Here is a 17,964-nt window from a genome sequence, read left to right as displayed (position 1 = left end):
CCTTCAGTCCAAGACTTATTAGAAAAGCACAAGTGAGTGTTGGCATCACGGAGATGACATTGTTCTGCTTACACAGACCCTGCACGCTCCCAGAGTGCCAGCGTCATGCACGGACAGCCAGACTGTTCACATTTCGCAGTCTAGAGGCTGCTTTTTACAGAAGATTCACAAAACACGGAGGCTAGGACAGAGAATGTCCCAGTAAGGGTAAGGAGGAAAATGGAAATGTTAGCAAGAATCAAAGAAGAGGATGAAGGGGAAAGAGGCTATCTCAGAGAAGAGAGGAGAGAGAAAGAGGAAGAGAAACAGAAGCAAGGAGAGAGAAATGCAAGTAGTAAGAAAGGATCTACACTTTTGTCTGACAGGTTTTCAAGGAAAAAGACACTCTAATTTCACATAGGCAAAATTATTTTTATTTTTGATTTACATTTTCCTGCTAGAAAGCGTGGTTACAATTTTATCTGCATTAGTGTCATCTGGAAAAAAAGTCCAAGTGGCTTTCGTCATTTTAGTAGTTAGTTAATTAGAATGTTTTTTTTTGTTTATTTTAATCAATCATATATGCAAAGGCAAGACATTTTAGAAAGGCTTTTTGAAGATTATTTTTATGAAGAAATTATGGCATTTAATGAGAAGGACATGGAAACAAAAATATGGTTAACCATTTGAGAGGAGACCAATAAGTAAAGAAGCCAACATTATTTTTATTTTTTCTACAAACTTCAAAAAATTTTATTCATTTTTTGAATTGATAATATCTGCACATGGTTTAAAAAAAAAAATTACAATAGGATACATTGTAAACAGTAAGCCCTATCTCTGACTGACAACCCCCTTGCCGAAAGGAAGCAGTGCCTGCCGCCCATTTCTGTGTCCGTTCAGAGAGGCCAGGATGTAAACAGCACTGTAGGTTAAACTCGGGCAGACAGCTACTGGCCTTTCTGGACTTCTGTGCAATAATTCATTTTTTCTCCTCCCTCTCCCAAACTCTAATCCTCCTCTCTCCTCCTCTGTCTCACCAATCTCTTTCACTTCCTTTTTCTCTAATCCATGGAAACATAAAAGGGTGGAGAACTTGGCAGTTGATATCTTAATCCATTTTTTTAGTGATTCTGGTTTCAATTTATTTACTAAATTTGTCTAGATATAAGTGAGGAAGAGGCCAAGGGTTTAAGTCACTGAATTTAAATTGTTTTATGTGTATCATTGGCTCATGAGTCCACTTTTCACTTGAATTTGATGCTGCAGCTTTCATTTTCATCAAAAAGAAACAGGAAGAAGCATTGTGAGATATCATCAACTTGCCTTTTCCAATAAATCTCTGCACGAACCATAAATGCATGCCAAGCTGATTAGTCAATGTGAAGAAATAGTTTATCATAGGCTATAATGTCTCTAATAAAAGACTTCTTATTTTTAGTCATACTGATGAGTCATGTTAAATTTGAAAACTCAAAACCTCTTTCACTAATTTCTCAAGTTTTCTGTTACTTCTTTTGGAACAACTTTTCTATGCTTTTTCTCCTTACTAGGTGCAAGTCATTTTGTTTTTACAACTCTACTGCTTCTTCTGATTATAATACCATTACAAAAATATCAGGAAAAAAAACTTTTGTATTTTTTTTTTTCTGAAGCTGGAAACGGGGAGAGACAGTCAGACAGACACCCGCATGCGCCTGACCGGGATCCACCCAGCACGCCCACCAGGGGCGAAGCTCTGCCCACCAGGGGGCGATGCTCTGCCCCTCCGGGGCGTCGCTCTGCCGCGACCAGAGCCACTCTAGCGCCTGGGGCAGAGGCCAAGGGGCCATCCCCAGCGCCGGGGCCATCTTTGCTCCAATGGAGCCTTGGCTGCGGGAGGGGAAGAGAGAGACAGAGAGGAAGGAGGGGGTGGGGGGTGGAGAAGCAAATGGGCGCTTCTCCTATGTGCCCTGGCCAGGAATCGAACCCAGGTCCCCCGCACGCCAGGCCGACACTCTACCGCTGAGCCAACCAGCTAGGGCCAGGAAAAATACTTTTAAGAAAATAAAGATTCCCGGCCAGGGCACATTGCTTCTCCACCCCCCACCCCCTCCTTCCTCTCTGTCTCTCTCTTCCCCTCCCGCAGCCAAGGCTCCATTGGAGCAAAGATGGCCCTGGCGCTGGGGATGGCCCCTTGGCCTCTGCCCCAGGCGCTAGAGTGGCTCTGGTTGCGGCAGAGCGACGCCCCGGAGGGGCAGAGCATCGCCCCCTGGTGGGCAGAGCTTCGCCCCTGGTGGGCGTGCGGGGTGGATCCCGGTCGGGCGCATGCGGGAGTCTGTCTGACTGTCTCTCCCTGTTTCCAGCTTCAGAAAAAAATAAAAAATAAAGATTATCTACAATCCCACCATTACTTATATACTTTGGTATTTATATAAGACTTCTGTGAATATGGACATACACATGATTTACTGGAGATTATTTTTGATCCATTTTTATCTCAACCAGCTTTTTTTACTTAAGATATCACAGACATCTTTCCATCTTAATATAGATTTGTTTCATAATTTTTAAAAGCTGAATGATATTCTGTTGGATGGAATATACCATGTTTTAACTAATTTTCTATTGATAAGAGATTAGATTAACATTTTTCTTCTTCTTTTTTTTTTTTTGTTCTTTTTTTAATTTTGCTACATGGCCATCTTTGATAGAGTGCTAATCATGTGTCAGGAGTAAATTCATGCTGACTAACAACCAGGCAATATGCCAGGGGGTTTTGATACATCATCTCATTTATCCTTGCAACCGCCCAATAACACGGTGACTGTTAATATCCTCATTTTACAGATGAGAGAATAAGGCTTGAAATCCCTAGGTAGCCTCTTCTGCCAAGATTTGAACTCTGGTAGCCTGACTCTTGAGCCCACTGAAGTAAAGCCATACTTTACTGCAGTAATTAAAGCATACTAGATTAACATTTTAAAATTATTTTAAACAATACCTCAGTGAATATTCCTATATATACTTCCCATTTCCTTAGAATAAATTCCTAGAAGTAAAACTGGAGAGTCAGAGAGTACGGTTCTCTAAGACTTTTGTCATATTGCCAATCACCCTTGAGAAAAACTGTACCCATGTATTACACTCCTACCCAGCGGAGAATCTGGGTGTTTCCACACATCCCATATCTTTAGTTGTTTTTCAGTTGGGTTGTATTTTGAAGGCCAAGCCATGGGAATCGCTTACAAGGGTGTATGTTGGTTGTCTAGGCACAGGTCCAAAAAGCTGACCAGTTTAGGAGACGTATGTGACCACGGTCCACAGTGAGAAAACAAGGCTCTGTGGATATTCAGCATTGCCATCTTGCATGGGGGGGCAGCTAGGTGATTTTTGCAGGGAGATTTCATAATTTTAAGGCAAACTGGCCAAATCTGCTTGGATCTTATGATTGGTGCAGGTGTTTTAAAGATAGTTATGTTCACCCTGCCCTGGAGATTGCCTTTTGCTTCCGCACAAAGCTCCCACTCGTGCTGTCTGATAAATCCCAAACGCTGTCATGCTGCTGGCCTTCCACCCCAAATCCTCCTTCCGCTCCATGCCGTTCCTTTCAACTCAGACAACACTTTTTTTCCCTTTTCTTAAGCACTGCCTTTTTCTCCTCTTATCTGCAAGTCCTCTCTTATAATACCTCTTCTTTCTCCTTGTCACCCTTCCTCTGTCCTAAAAAGTAGCAAGTAAATAATGATAATGTGAGAGAATGGCACTGGAAACTATCGTTTCTAAATCAGGATTCTGCGAAGCTGCAGAGAAGGGGAAGGAATCCCGGGGGCAACGCGGAGGACCTTCCCCGCCTATTGTGTTGACTTTGGACTCAGCAGCAAGCATTTCTTCCCACTAAGTATTGGCTCGTCCTGCTCAGCTTCTGATTTCGGAGCTTCTTATTTTTTCTCCTGACTCATCCCATCCCTGCCCATCACCCCGTCACTCTGCTCAGAAAGAACAAGGATTAGGAGCAAGGGATGTGGGATGACAGCAATGGGGATAGTTTGAACTAGCAATGTTGGTGGGAAAGGAATGTACTTTTTGCCCAGATGTAGAACAAGTTAAACTGCATAGATCTTAAGAAATGTTAATAACAGTAAGCTGTTGGGAAGGTGTGTGGATCTGTCTGCAAAAATGTAAATTAGAAAGAATTCAGATTCTTATAAGTGAATCTGCTACTGGGATGTTGAGCATGATACCAGCTTAGTTCTCTTCTCTTACAGTGGCAGTCTCCATACTTGTCCCTGCGCTTTGTGGAGCATGTGGGGTATTCCTTCTGGTACGTTACTGCCAAAAATCAAGGTGAGTGGCACAGGAGAATCACACTGGACAAGATTCCTTTTTTCCTTTGAGAAAAGAGCTTCATTATTATGACTCTGGGCCTGCCCTCCTAAAGGGAAAATCCTTTTCCTAGCTAGTGAATAGGCTCTCACTCTCACCCACTTCTATATGGGCCAAAATGAGTGTCAGAACTAAGCAGTCACTGAGCCAGTCCTAGAGGGCCCCTCACTTCCCAAAGCAGGACACGTGTCAGAAATGGGGCAGCCAGAACCTAACTGATGACACAGTGCCAATTTTACCAAGAGCCAATTCAGAAGGAAAGAGCCTGACCCATGGTGGTGCCGTGGATAAAGCATCAATCTGGAATGCTGAGGTTGCTGGTTCAAAACTCTGGGCTTGCCCAGCCAAGGCACATATACCAAGCAATCAATGAGCAACTAAAGTGAAGCACTAGGAGTTGATATGTCTCAAGTCCTTCCCCTGCCCCATTTCTCTTCTCGCTGTATAATCAATAAAGATTTTAAATCTTTAAAAAAATATTCTGCCTGACCAGGTGGTGGCACAATGGATAGAGAGTCAGAATGGTACGCAGAGGACCCAAGTTCAAAACGCCAAGGTTGCTGGCTTGAGTGTGGGCTCACCAGCTTGAGTGTGGGTTTGCCAGCTTGAGCGTGGGATCATAGACATGACTCCATGGTCACTGGCTTGAACCCAAAGTTGCTGGCTTGAAGCCCCAGGTCACTGGCTTGAGCCCAAAGTTGCTGGCTAGAGCAAGGGGTGACTTGCTCTACTATAGCCACCCCCCGCCCCCGTCAAGGCACATATGAGAAAGCAATCAATGAAAAACTAAGGAGCCGCAACGAAGAAATGATATTTCTCATCTCTCTCCCTTCCTGTCTGTCTGTCCCTATCTGTCCCTCTCTCTGACTCTCTCTCTCTCTCTGTCTCTGTCAAAAAAGAAAAAAAATTCAGAAGGAAAGAATGTGCCAAATAACCAATTTGATAGATATTTAATTTGTACCACTTCTTATAATATATCCATGAATTATCTTTTTGAACATACTTATTAAATATGGGTATACTTTCTTTATAAATATACTCATTCATGTCAGTCTTACTTTTCTACATCTAATAGTTGAAACTCTACATTTCAGGATTTGTAACAAGATTGTTTCTGTCACTTGCTGAAATTTCAGATTTTATTATTTTTCTGATTCTCAGGCATTTTTGTCATTCTTTCATTAAAAGCCTCAAATGGCACATTAGCCCTAATTTTATACTGCTATCAGGCAGTAGCCAGTATGGCAGCATTCCATATTGATATGGTTACTCTGGAAGCTTCCTCAGCTTTATACAATGAATGGACATCAGATTTGTTGAAACTAAACTTTTAGTTACTAGTAAAAAGTATTCTTTTCTAAATATCATGCCAATATAAAATTACGCTGCTATTTGAGCCTAATTTTGAAATAAATAAACATTTTATGAAATGCTACTGTAAAGGCAAAATGAAAACCTCCAAAAATGTACATAAATCTTCAAAAGTTGTTCATTTCATCTCAACCAGTAAGAAATGCCATAAACCTCATATTTAAGAAATTAACAAACTAAGGTTGATATAATACTTAAAAACTTGTCCAAAAGAAAAGTTAAAATGTTAGCAAAATAAATGACTTTTAAAAGGATTTTCAAAATGTCCTTATAATAATGCCCACACAAAACACTGTATTTGGAGTTATATTTTCTTTTTAATTTATTGATTGATTTTAGAGAGAGGAAGGGAGAGAGAGAGAGGGAAACATCAATTGTTGTTCCACTTACTTATGCATTCATTAGTTGACTCTTGTATGAGCCCTAACCAAGATCAAACCCACAACCTTGGCATATTGGGACAACGCTCTAACAACTTGCTACCTGGCCACAGCTGGTAGTTACATTCTTAAGAGATTATAATGACTGTGTCCATTGACTATATTAAATAAGACTCTTTTTAAAAAGTAATACATAAAAATATATTCTTAAAAAGAATTTGAAAATGTAGTATATATGGCCAATAAATATGCTCATAAGAGGAAAATAACAGTATTTACAAATTGTTAAAGATATTCATAAATATATCTTTAAGACTGGGTAAACCTCCAAGGAGCTCAAAGTGCTTGTTTCAAAATGTCCTAAAAAGTGCTTATCCTCAGGAGGTGGATGAAATAATCCATGGAAGAAATGGCTGACTCAGATACTCAGGGACTAAAAAACACCTTGTTCAACACAGATGGGAACGTGGAGTTACAGTCCTCCCTCGCCGTATGGCGGTTCACTTTTCGCAGTCCCACTGTATTGTGGATTTTTCGCTATATCACGGGATTTTGTGGTATATAGGTATTTTTATATATTTATTATTATTTTATATATTTATTATTATTTTAATTATTTTTGCAGTAAAATAAGCATTTTATAGCCTAAAAATAAAAAACAATATAAAAATATTAATTAAAACATATTAAAAGAATATTAAATCAAAATAAAGCCTTAAATATATATAAATAATAAAATAATATAAGGTCACTACTTCACAGATTTTCACCTGTCGCGGGGGGTTCTGGAACCTGACCCCTATGATAGACGAGGAACCACTGTAAGGTGTTCTGCCTCCCCTCCTCTTGGTTGCTCAGAAACTGATTAATACCTTTGTTTGTTTATTTATTTAACACCAAGTCCACAAACCGTTTTAAAAGCTTTATAAATATTACATCATTTTTATCAGAATAATCACATCTGGCTTTGCTGGGCTCCCAGTTATTCTCTCCTTTTCTTGTTCTTGCCATCTGAGCCACCACTTTTTAGCAGAGCGTTGGCAAGGTAGGGGGAAGTTGCTCCAGCAGCACTGGGAAATCTGGGTAGATGAGGGAATTAAAAATACCAAAATAGGATTTAAGTGGTATCTGTGAATGGAGTTTTCTCCATCTGAGTGTTCAATAGGGACTATCTGTTTACTGTGAATTATCTGCTTTACAGGCAAACTTCCCAGACAACCAGTGTTCAAATGGAAAATATGGAAGGCATGCCAATGACTAGGGGAACCAAAGGTGGAGAGGAGGACACAGAGAACTACCACACAGCCTAGGAAACTCCAGGGGAGAGCCGAGGCCGGCAAGGGCTAGAGCAAAGGCACCAACTCTGTATGACCAGAGGGGACCTAGAAGAAACTCAAGGAGTTGGGCACCAGGGAAAAGCCACTCTGAAGCTAAAATGTCTCGGCATCATCCTACCGACTCTGCCCACCCTGGATGAGTAGGTTGTCCAGCCAGGATGGAAGCTCAATGCCTGTGTGCCTCAGATACAGGGTCGAGTGCCCAAAACTCCAGCGGTCGAAGGCCTCAGGGCTGCCTATCAGGGCTTTTACTTCATTACAACTTTACTCAGGATAGCTTATCAGCTGCCTATCTCTTCCTTCCATCCTCCTGACTTGCAGTTTACAAAGAGAATATACCTGAGGCTCTAAGTGAATTTAGTAGGCTCATCCTGGCTTGGGAAATATTTAAAAGGATGACATCAGCGTTACAGCTCCTAAAACTCTCTCTAGTTAGGTGCTCTGCATGCACTGAAAGGGAGCAAAAGATATTGTGCCTAATGAATCCTCTTAATTTAAGGATTCAGAAAGAGCATTAAACTCAGAGATATTTTCCATATGTATACATTTATATTTATACTTCCTTGTCTACTATATCTACATATTATATGACTTGCATTTTGAAATTGTACCTTGTATAAACAAACTAAAACATCTATTTTCAATGAAAAATGCAGTAAAAGAATCACTGAGAAGAGATGTACACACAAAGAGAAGACAGAGTAGCGATGCAGAGTCCCAGATGGCTACGCTCAGCTTTTCTAGACGGAGAAAGAAAACCCAACCTTGAGCTGGATCACACCCCAGTTTCAGAACATTTCTAATGGGATTTCCACGTGAGAAGCCACAAGTGTCAGGTTATGGCCCAGGTATACCTGGTACACACAAGCTCTTGCCCTGTGTTATTCGTTCTTTCTTTGCTGTTTATAGCATTTTAAAAATAAAATCATGGGCCTAATGCCACCTCCCCATTTTATAGATGCGAAATTTGAGGCTCAGAGAACTTGACTTACCTAAGGCCACAAGGCTCAATTAACACCAGAGTTTGAACAGAACTTGGGATGGGGGGTGGGCAATAGGAGTCCTGACTACCAGCTATCAACTGTCCAATCACACAGCCGGGGTGGCCAGGTAGCAATCACAAGCATTGGGAGGTGGGCCTAGCAACCAATTTGTGCTCTGCTGGAAACTCTCAAAGTGCCCTTTCTTCTCCTTCATGTCACCAATTTACATGGTTTCAGCAAAGCGAAGGAAGGGTAAGAAGTCAGATGGCCAGGGCCCCCCCTTCCTAATCCATCCCTCTCACTCCCTACCAGTAAGCTGCCTGCCAGAGATCTCCAACATCACCGCTCACCCGTCCCACCTGAGCCTCAAATTCAGCCTACCTGCCAACTGCTCTGCTCGCTCTAGAGATGTTGCTGCATAACAAACCACCACTGTCTATTATCTCTGGGCCGACTGGGCTCAGCCAGGCAGCTCTGGTTTATGTGGCATCAACAAGGGTCACTCCCTGGGCTGCATTTGGTTAGTGGCTGGGCTGAGCTGAAAGGTCTAAGAAGGCCTCATTTGTCTACGTGACCTCTCCACACAGCTAGTTTGGACTTTCTCACAGTATGGTGGCCTCGCGATAGTCAGACTGCTCACATGATAACTGAAAAGAAAAAACTGCCAGGCCCCTTACAGGCTAGAATAGGAACTGGCACATATGACTTCTGCTGCATTTTATTGGCCTAGATATTTGAGGGTATTTTAGATGTAATGAGACTCAAGTTAAAGGATGGGTGTGATTTAATAAATAGAAACAGGCAGGAAGGGTTCTAAACAGGACTGATGCCAGCAGAGACAGACGAGAATGCAAGTGACAAGTTCAGAAAAGAAAGAACAAGGCTGTTGAATTAGGGCGACATGAGAGATAAGGGGGAAGTCAGATTATGAAGCATCATGCTTTTCTTATAACCCCCTAGGATTATATATAATATTGGCCGGAGTTCCAGGAGGATTGCTCAGTAACTATATTTCAAATAAAACTTTTTTACATAAAAAGGTGCCTTAAAGAGCAAAAGTCTTGCAGAGACTGAATGCCCCAAGTCCCTGGCCCCCTTCTGGTAGATGTCATCATCATGAATTTAGATAATGATCTAAGTTCCCGGGTTGTTTTGTGACTTTTCAGGACAGAGAGCCAAAATACTAACCATAAAACAAACATGCACAGTCGTCCCTCGCCATATCACGGTTGACTTTTCATGGTTTCACTGTATCACAGATTTTTAAATTGTATATATCTATGTAATTTTGTATCACAGATTTTTCACTATATCATGGGATTTTGTGGTATATAGGTATTTTTATATATTTATTATTTTAATTATTTTTGCAGTAAAATAAGCAAAATAAGTGTGGGAAAGGTTAATAACAGTGTGGGAAAGGTTTATAATAGTGTGAGGAGCATTTATAAAGCCTTCAACTATACATAAATAATAAAATAAATATATGGATAATAAAATAAATATATGGTTGCTACTTCGCGGATTTTCGCCTATCACGGGGGTTCTGGAAACTAGTCCTTGCGGTAGACAAGGGACCACTGATCTTCGAGATCCCCTTCAAGATCAATGCGATCCCGAGGGCACTCGTTGCTTCAGGACCCAGTGGTTCAGGATCTCCTGGGTAGCATGTGACTGATGGTGTCTTCAGCATGTTCCATGAAGCTTTGGAGGTTCCAGAAGCATGCTGGGGACCAACCAGGGGGAGAACTCCAGTTCTGTCTGATTAAATGAGCAGCTATACTCTTTAAAAGGGGGTAAAATTTGCCTGACCAGTGGTTGGCACAGTGAATAGAACATTGACCTGAGATACTGAAGCCCAGACTCCAAGGTTGCTGGCTTGAGCACAGGCTCATCAGCTTGAGCACAGGCTCATCTAGCTTGAGTATAGGGTCACTGGCTTGAGCGTGGGATCATTGACATGATCCCATAGTTGCTGGCTTGAGCAAGGGGTCACTGGCTAGGTTGGAGCCCCCCCCCCTCTCCAGGTCAAGGCACAGATAAGAAGCAATCAATGAACAACTAAAGTGCTGCAACTACAAGTTGGTGCTTTTCATCTTTCTCCCTTCCCCTCTGGCTCAAGAAAGAAAGAGAAAGAAAGAAAGAAAGAAAGAAAGAAAGAAAGAAAGAAAGAAAGAAAGAAAGAAAGAAAGAAAGAAAGAAAGAAAGAAAGAAAGAAAGAAGGAAGGAAGGAAGGAAGGAAGGAAGGAAGGAAGGAAGGAAGGAAGGAAGGAAGGAAGGAAGGAAGGAAGGAAGGAAGGAAGGAAGGAAGGAAGGAAGGAAGAAAGGAGGGTAGTGTAAAATTTGGTTTGAAGAATGCCATGGCTAAGAACATCTAAAAGCCTTCTATGCTGTCTGTTTTTAACAAATGTGGATTGTTTTGAAAGAGTTCTAGCTCCAACTGTTTACGTGATGGTAGTGGAAATACCACAGGTGTGGGGATGTCACTTGAGTTTAACCCAAGCTCTATTCTATGTGCTGTCTGGGCCCAATCGCTATAGAACCTGTTTCAGTATCTGCTCCTCCAGGTTTGCTGTGATGACCAAACAATACAACACACACAAAGTCCAAATTGTGTCTACCATGTAGAAGGCACTCAATAAAAGGTAAATTCATTTCCTAAATGAGATTGATTCACATACTGAATAATCGGCACTGGTGGCTGCCTATTCCTTGTCTTCCTTCTCCAGTGAGTCCTGCTATTTTGCGTACTTATCCTCTTTCACACAGCCATGTGCACCAAAGGAAGCTGACCTCATCTCAAGCTTCAGGAAAGGAAACCCTGATCATTTTAAAACACCCTCTTTGCTAATGATTGGCATAGGAATGGCCAAGTGACCCACTTCTGTCCACTGAGATGTGAGGTCAGCTAGGGAGGCTTCTGGGAAAGTTTCCTTGCTCCTAAGAGACACAGAAGACAGGCTTTCTTCTCCTGACACTGCTGCATCTGCTGAAATCAAAACACTTTCTGTTCAATGCCCGTTAGAGTTTTGTTGGGGGTTACTCACAGCCCCAATTGTCCTGCTACTCAATTTAGTAATCAAAAGTGGAACTATTATGATAGACCCTAAAATGAGGAGCTGCTGAGCAGCAGAGGTAGGACAGAGGGTATAAGGTCCCTAGTCCTTAGGTTAGGAAGCCAGTGTCCCTGTGTTACATAGTTGTGACACAACTGGTTAAAATATTACCAGTTTTACCCTGGGTACAGTTTAAGAAAATGCAGTATGAGTGAAATGACAACTTTTTAAAAACCTAGAACTATCAAATTGGACATTTAAAGAAGGGGGAAAAAACTGAGGGGTGTTCATGTTAAGCTTGGGGTGAAGGTAGAGAAGAAAACATGTCTTTTCTGTCTGCAGCCCAAGTCAGACTGACCTTCCAATAAGAGCAGAAAACCCCTCAATGGTTTTAAACAGGAGGAAGGTGACATAATTTAGTCTCCATTTTAAGACTGTGTGTCCTTCCACATGGAGACTGGACAAGATGGGCCAGAGAAAACGTGCACAGCAGCTGAAGGATGTGCCCTACAAGGCCAGGTGAGGTGAGCTAGAGACCTGGGCTAAGCAGTAGCACAGATGGGGAAAATGCGTGAATTCAAGATACTGTAGAGATAAAACGAAAAGAACCTGCACGGTAGTGCCAATTTCTGAGATGGAGAAGGGAGAGGGGAGGGACCAGAGGTGGGGGAAGAAATCGAGAACTGCATTTTGGATGTGTTAAGTAAGACACATCAATAAGACAGTAAATGGAGTAAGGAAGTAAAGGAGTTAAGGCCCCGGCCAGGTGGCTCAGTGGACAAAGCACCATCCAGGTGCACCTACAGTTAGGACACCTACAAGAAGCAAGCAGCAAGTATACAACTAAATGGAACTATGTGTAACAGCTAGTTGATACTTCTCACTCTCTCTCCTCCTTCCCCTCACACCTGCCCCAAATCAATGGAAATTTTTAAAAAAGAAGGAGGAGGAGGTGGCGGCGGAGGAGGTAGGTCCATCTCTCTCCATCTATTCTACCTCATATTCCAGGCCACTAGAAATATGAAATAGATAAAACCATTTGGTGGTGATGAATATGAGGGATAGCAATCACTGGCTCTTTCGGGGAACCTGTGATTAAGCAGCCCATGGAGGAAGTGAGAATCTTCCCCAAAAGCCTGAGAAGCCTAGGGGGAAGGTGGTTAAAGGGATCTCAGAAAGGAATATGTGAAGTCTTACTGTGTCTGGGGGCAGTGGCTGCGAGAGTCCTCAGCCCGCTTTCAGTCTATGGGTGTACACCATGTTCCTAAAAGCCCAGACGTTTCAGGGAGACAAGGCAGGACTGATGGCAAAGACAAGTCTTGAAGAAAAGTATTAAACCAGAGGAAGTCTGATTTGAAAGATGTCCACGTCCCTTGTCAGCCCAGTTGGTTGGCCCAGAGGCAGCCCTGACACTACAGGAATGGAGGTATGGCCTCTACATACAGGGCTACATGCAGCCTGGGGGCGGGGCTTCCAGTGCAAGTTCCCCATACAGGACCTTGTACTTCTGTCCACATGAGTGTTTAGTCAGCTGTGTTTCTCTGCTCCCACACCTATGCAGCTGGAGGAAAAAGTACAAAAAAGCATGGTTTTCATTTCAGCTGGGTTGATGCTGCCCAGTGATCTGGTGTGGTCAGCTTCCTCTTATCTCCTCTACATTGTTCCAAACCTTCCATTCTCTCTGTGGATGATCTTATTTGTGACTTCACAATAAATAAAATTGTTGGGGCAAAGCTACCAAAACTTCATCCATAACCCATTTATATGTGCATCTAACCTGGTTTCCTTTATATCTCACGTCTCATACCCTCCCACCATCAACCAGCCAGCCTCGCTCCTGTATCTTCCAATGCTCCTTACTTTTCCATCAACATGTATGCCTGCTCAAACTTCTTGCACTTTAAAAACAAATTCCCTTCCCCAACACCACACTACCCCCTACCCACTGTCGCACCTCTTGCTAGCCTTGCTTCATCACTCCTTTATGTGGCCAGTGGCTCTTTCTTCATCTCCCACTCAAATTCTACAGGTTTATCACACAGACACAGGCTTTAAGTCAATAATTATATAAGACGCCTCACCACAAAGCACTCCACCTCTCCACCTCCCCCTCCCAAAAGTAAGTAATTTTTAAATCTTTTAGCTAGTTATTTTGGTACTTATTCTAAGTAATAAGTCAGCTCTAAGTAATCAGTCCCTATTGACTTCCAGTTTTCAGGTTCAGGCGCTAAAACTGACTTCCTACCGTGGGGACTGAAGACTGAGCCCGCCTCTTGAAGACTGAGCACACCTCCTTTTCTCACACATTCACACATTTCTTACTTCCAATACACATGCTGACAGTAAGACTATGAGGACACCATTATATGCAGCTGAGCTAGGTAGTAAACTATGGCTACTTTTTCTCCCTTGCACAACCTGCTGCTTTAACTATTCCAGAATTACTGATTCCTTATTTCCTCACCCCATCTGCCTAGTTTTTTATGTATTTATCACTGACTCCAGCCTCAAAGCTGCCCATTCTGTAAGAATCCTCGTCCCGTGCTCAGGGACACTCGGGGTGCCTCTCCACACCTGAGTCAGACCGCCTGTGTCCCAGAGGAATGTGTTCCTCCTTCCTGGTTTGCTCTTCCCTTTATTGTAATTCAATCCTCCAGTAGCTTCTCAGTAGACCAATGTTTACATGTGAAAATGCCCTTATTCTGTTGATTCTTTGGTGAGGTTTAGAATTTGAAGTTGGAGATCATTTCCTGTTTTTTTTTTCTTTTTAATTTCATTTTTTTAAAAACTTTATTTTCATAGAATTCTCACAATAGCAAAATAACAATATATTACTTAGTTTTACATTTGTGGACAGATTATTTCAGAACAAACCAAATGAACACATTAGAGTTGGTTAAGCCTCCGTTTAGAATCTGTAGGATTTGGATACATCTGCAAGGACGCCTCTTCCTCCATGGGACTTCTCTATATTCAGAAGCCCTCCAGGCTCTTTTTCCCAGGATTTAGAAATTAGTCATCTGAAATACTAGCATTTCCTATCTTAAAGTTTCCCAAAGCCATAACCATCAGTGACTAATATCAACTGAACAAGGGGGGAAGTTTTCAAACATTAAGTACTGCCCACGTCCTGCAGTCTTTACATGAACTAGTTGAATTAGTCGTTTTTCCCTTTCTTCACCATTCCCAGGACAAATATAGAAGTCCAATCAGGTATCGATAGTAATAAAGCTGAATTCCCTTTACGAGTATGATACACTAAAATGCGAAAGCTTATGGACAATGTTCAGTCATGCTGTGAGTCTTGTGAGAAACTGGAAGACATCATTAACTCACCATCATTCTAGAATCTTCTAGAACTCAGTCTCACAATTTCTTGGATACAATTCCTCTCAAACCTTTTCCTCATAGATTAAATTCTAAAACTAACCTGTTGATTAAAAGAGATTTACCTCACCAATGGACTTATCTGTTATTTCCTCCTTATTGTGAAATGGATGGCATGACAGAGCAGAGGCAAAGAAGTGTACAATCAATTCTCAAGATGTAAAGCCAAAAAGGTCAGAGCTTCCACAGCATGCCAACAGCTTGCTGATGCCCACATCATGATAGTTGAAATAACAAAGCCCGGCAAAAGTGAGCGCAGAGAGGGCCAGAAGGCCCATGTGGGCAGCTGTCTGCAGTGCATCCCCTTTAACATAGTAACAACTTGTCTGAGGCCCCAGTGACTGTGGAGAGTGAGGACTGCGGCCAGGGAGTAATCCATCGTAGCAGAAGGATTCACATAAGCAGCTGGAAGTAGGCCCAGGAGCAAAACACTGACAATCCTCTCTCCAGTCCAGTGGAGAGATGCAGCCTTGGAACCAGAATGGCGGCTGGGTGACAGGTGAATGTGCTATGTTCCACACCATCCTGTGGTAGGTTGGTCCGGGAGAAACGCTGAGATCTGAGCAGGTCTGACCACTCAGGTTTGGATAAAGAGAGCTCGGGCTCCTCCGGCCCTGCAGAGGACTCTCAGCCTACAGATACTGGCCATCTCGCTTCTCAGCGTTCAAGGTCACCCGGCACCCTGCCATTTCCCCAGTTTTGAAGGTGCAGCTCTGTAAGTTACATCTCCACAACGCTGCTGTTGCACACCTGAACACTTTTTGAGTCTTGGACATTTGAGGGTGACTTGCCTTCTTTTCTTGAAGGATCTTTGCCTCTGGTGTTGCTAAAATTTCACCATAATATACTCACTGTATTTCTGTTTTCATCTAATTTGCTGAGTATTTGAATCTGGAAACTCATGTTCAGTTATGAATAATTTTCATGATTTAAAAAAAAATTCCCAGCCTCTGTTTTCTCTTTCTGGAACTCTTTTATTATTCAGATGCTAAATGTCTTTAATCAATTCTAATTTTTTTCCTAATCTTTTTTTCTTTACTTTCTGGGTATTTTCTCAGCTTATACTTCTATTGGGTTTTTATTTCTTTCAATTTTGTCTTTAAACATGACTTTTTCATGGGTGCACTATCTTCTCTTATTACCTAAATATATTTAAGATGTTTCCTTCTCCTTGCAGACTGTTTTTCCCAAGTTGATTGTTCTCTGTTCTGACATCCAACCTTCACCTTGAAGATTCTATTAAGATGTCTGGGAATCCTCGGTTTACCACTGTGATTTAAAAGTGAAGCACTAAACCCATGTTTAAAACGAAGTACATAGATGGGGTTTGAAGGTTGTAGGCTTTTTCTTTGGGTAATGTGGTTAGTCAATTCCTTAGGAACTTTTAATGTCACTCTTATTGTTTCTGCCAAAGCTGGTTATATTCCCTAGAGAAGGAACTGTCCATCTCCAACCTAGAGTCTGTATGCATGTGTGTGTATGTATATATGGCATGCATGTTTTAGTGTGTATGAAATTCATGTTAAACCTAACCCCCAAGGGGATGATATTAGAAGGAGGAGAACTTCTGGGCAGTGATTAGGTCATGAGAGTGGAGCCCCATGAATGGGATTAGTGCCCTTAAAAGAGACCCCTACAGACCCTGGCTGATTGGCTCAGTGGTAGAGCGTCGGCCTGGTGTGCAGAAGTCCCGGGTTCGATTCCCAGCCAGGGCACACAGGAGAAGCGCCCATCTGCTTCTCCACCCCTCCCCCTCTCCTTCCTCTCTGTCTCTCTCTTCCCCTCCCGCAGCCAAGGCTCCATTGGAGCAAAGATGGCCCGGGCGCTGGGGATGGCTCCATGGCCTCTGCCTCAGGCGCTAGAGTGGCTCTGGTCACAACAGAGCGACCCCCTGGATGGGCAGAGCATCGCCCCCTGGTGGGCATGCCGGTGGATCCTGGTCGGGTGCATGCGGGAGTCTGTCTGACTGCCTCCCCGTTTCCAGCTTCAGAAAAAAACAAACAAACAAAAAAAGAGGCCCCCCCCCCCACAGAGCTCCCTCACCCCTTTTACTATAAGAGGACACAGTGAGAAGTTAGCTGGCTGTGAAGCAGGAAGCCGTTATAAGACACCAATCTACTGCTGCCTTTAACTTGGACTTTTAGCCTCCAGAACTGTGAGAAATATATGTCTGTTGTCTATAAGCCTCCAAGTCTGTGGTGTTCAGTTATAGCAGCCTAAGCTGACAAAGACAGTGGTCTTGTTAGTATGGCCCGTCCTCAGTCTTCTGCTAGGGTGGAGGATAAGAAGTTGCCAAAATACTCAAAACAGGGGGAAAATTGGAGGAGTTAAACAACTTTCTGCCAATCTTTCTGGGTTTTTTGCTCTACCTTTTCATCATACTTCCAGAAGAACGTGGTGTCATCAATTAAAAAAAAATTCTCACATCTTTTTAGAGTGCTCGGGCCTAAGATTCAATTTTCTCAGATGAGCTAATTCAGTCATCACTCATTTATCTGCTTTCCAACTTCCAAAAATGTTGTATCTGTCATCTCTTTTCTGCTTTCTTTGCCCTTATGGGTTTAGGCCTTTAAAAAGAAATCCTTTGTCATTTTAGTATGGTTTCAGGAAGCAACCACATGTTTAGTAAATACACATGTTTAGTAAACCAGATTATCTGAAGTCTACCACTCATATTCTAGCCCACTGTAGCCTGGCTTCTAGCTTCACTGGAACTGACCATGCTAATGTTGCCAATGACTTTCAGAGTGTCAGTTAAAAGAACACCTGTCCACCTTTATTTTACTTGCTCTCTCTATAGCACTGAATGCTGAAAACCACTTAAATGCTTAAACTCTTTCCTCTCTTGAATTCAACAGCAAGTCTATCTTTTGGAATCAGTTGTCACTTTCTTCACAAAATCCCCTTGCCTTTTTAATCTCAAGCCTGCTGTTCCTCAGGCTTGCTTCTGAGACCTCTGCTCTTTTCATTCTTGATCCTATGCTGGAGGAAGCTCATCAAGACCCTTAAACTGAACTACCTTAACTACCACTTACATTCTGAAAACCCTAAAACCGCTATTTGCAGCCCAAAGCACTGGAGTATGGCTCTATTTCCCCAGTAGCCT

At 42.4% G+C, this 17,964-nt stretch overlaps 1 protein-coding gene and 1 pseudogene across 4 annotated transcripts in view; one reads left to right on the top strand and one right to left on the bottom strand.

Annotated features, from left to right (window-relative positions):
• Positions 1-9,918, top strand: part of IL15RA (interleukin 15 receptor subunit alpha) — a 52,135-nt gene extending 42,217 nt beyond the window's left edge. For all 4 annotated transcript variants that reach the window (XM_066385677.1, XM_066385679.1, XM_066385676.1 and 1 more), the window contains 2 exons: positions 4,227-4,305; positions 7,297-9,918. In XM_066385677.1, the coding sequence (XP_066241774.1) occupies positions 4,227-4,305; positions 7,297-7,405 (188 nt within the window). In that variant the 3' untranslated portion in view covers positions 7,406-9,918. The remainder of the gene's footprint in view (positions 1-4,226; positions 4,306-7,296) is intronic.
• Positions 9,919-14,806: 4,888 nt separating this feature from the next.
• On the bottom strand, positions 14,807-15,530 carry LOC136405465 (succinate dehydrogenase [ubiquinone] cytochrome b small subunit, mitochondrial pseudogene; annotated as a pseudogene).
• Between the last annotated feature and the right edge of the window lie 2,434 nt (positions 15,531-17,964).

This window comes from Saccopteryx leptura, chromosome 5 (genome assembly GCF_036850995.1).
Source record: "Saccopteryx leptura isolate mSacLep1 chromosome 5, mSacLep1_pri_phased_curated, whole genome shotgun sequence".
Classification (NCBI taxonomy): domain Eukaryota; kingdom Metazoa; phylum Chordata; class Mammalia; order Chiroptera; family Emballonuridae; genus Saccopteryx; species Saccopteryx leptura.
This window is presented reverse-complemented; position numbering and strand designations above follow the sequence as displayed.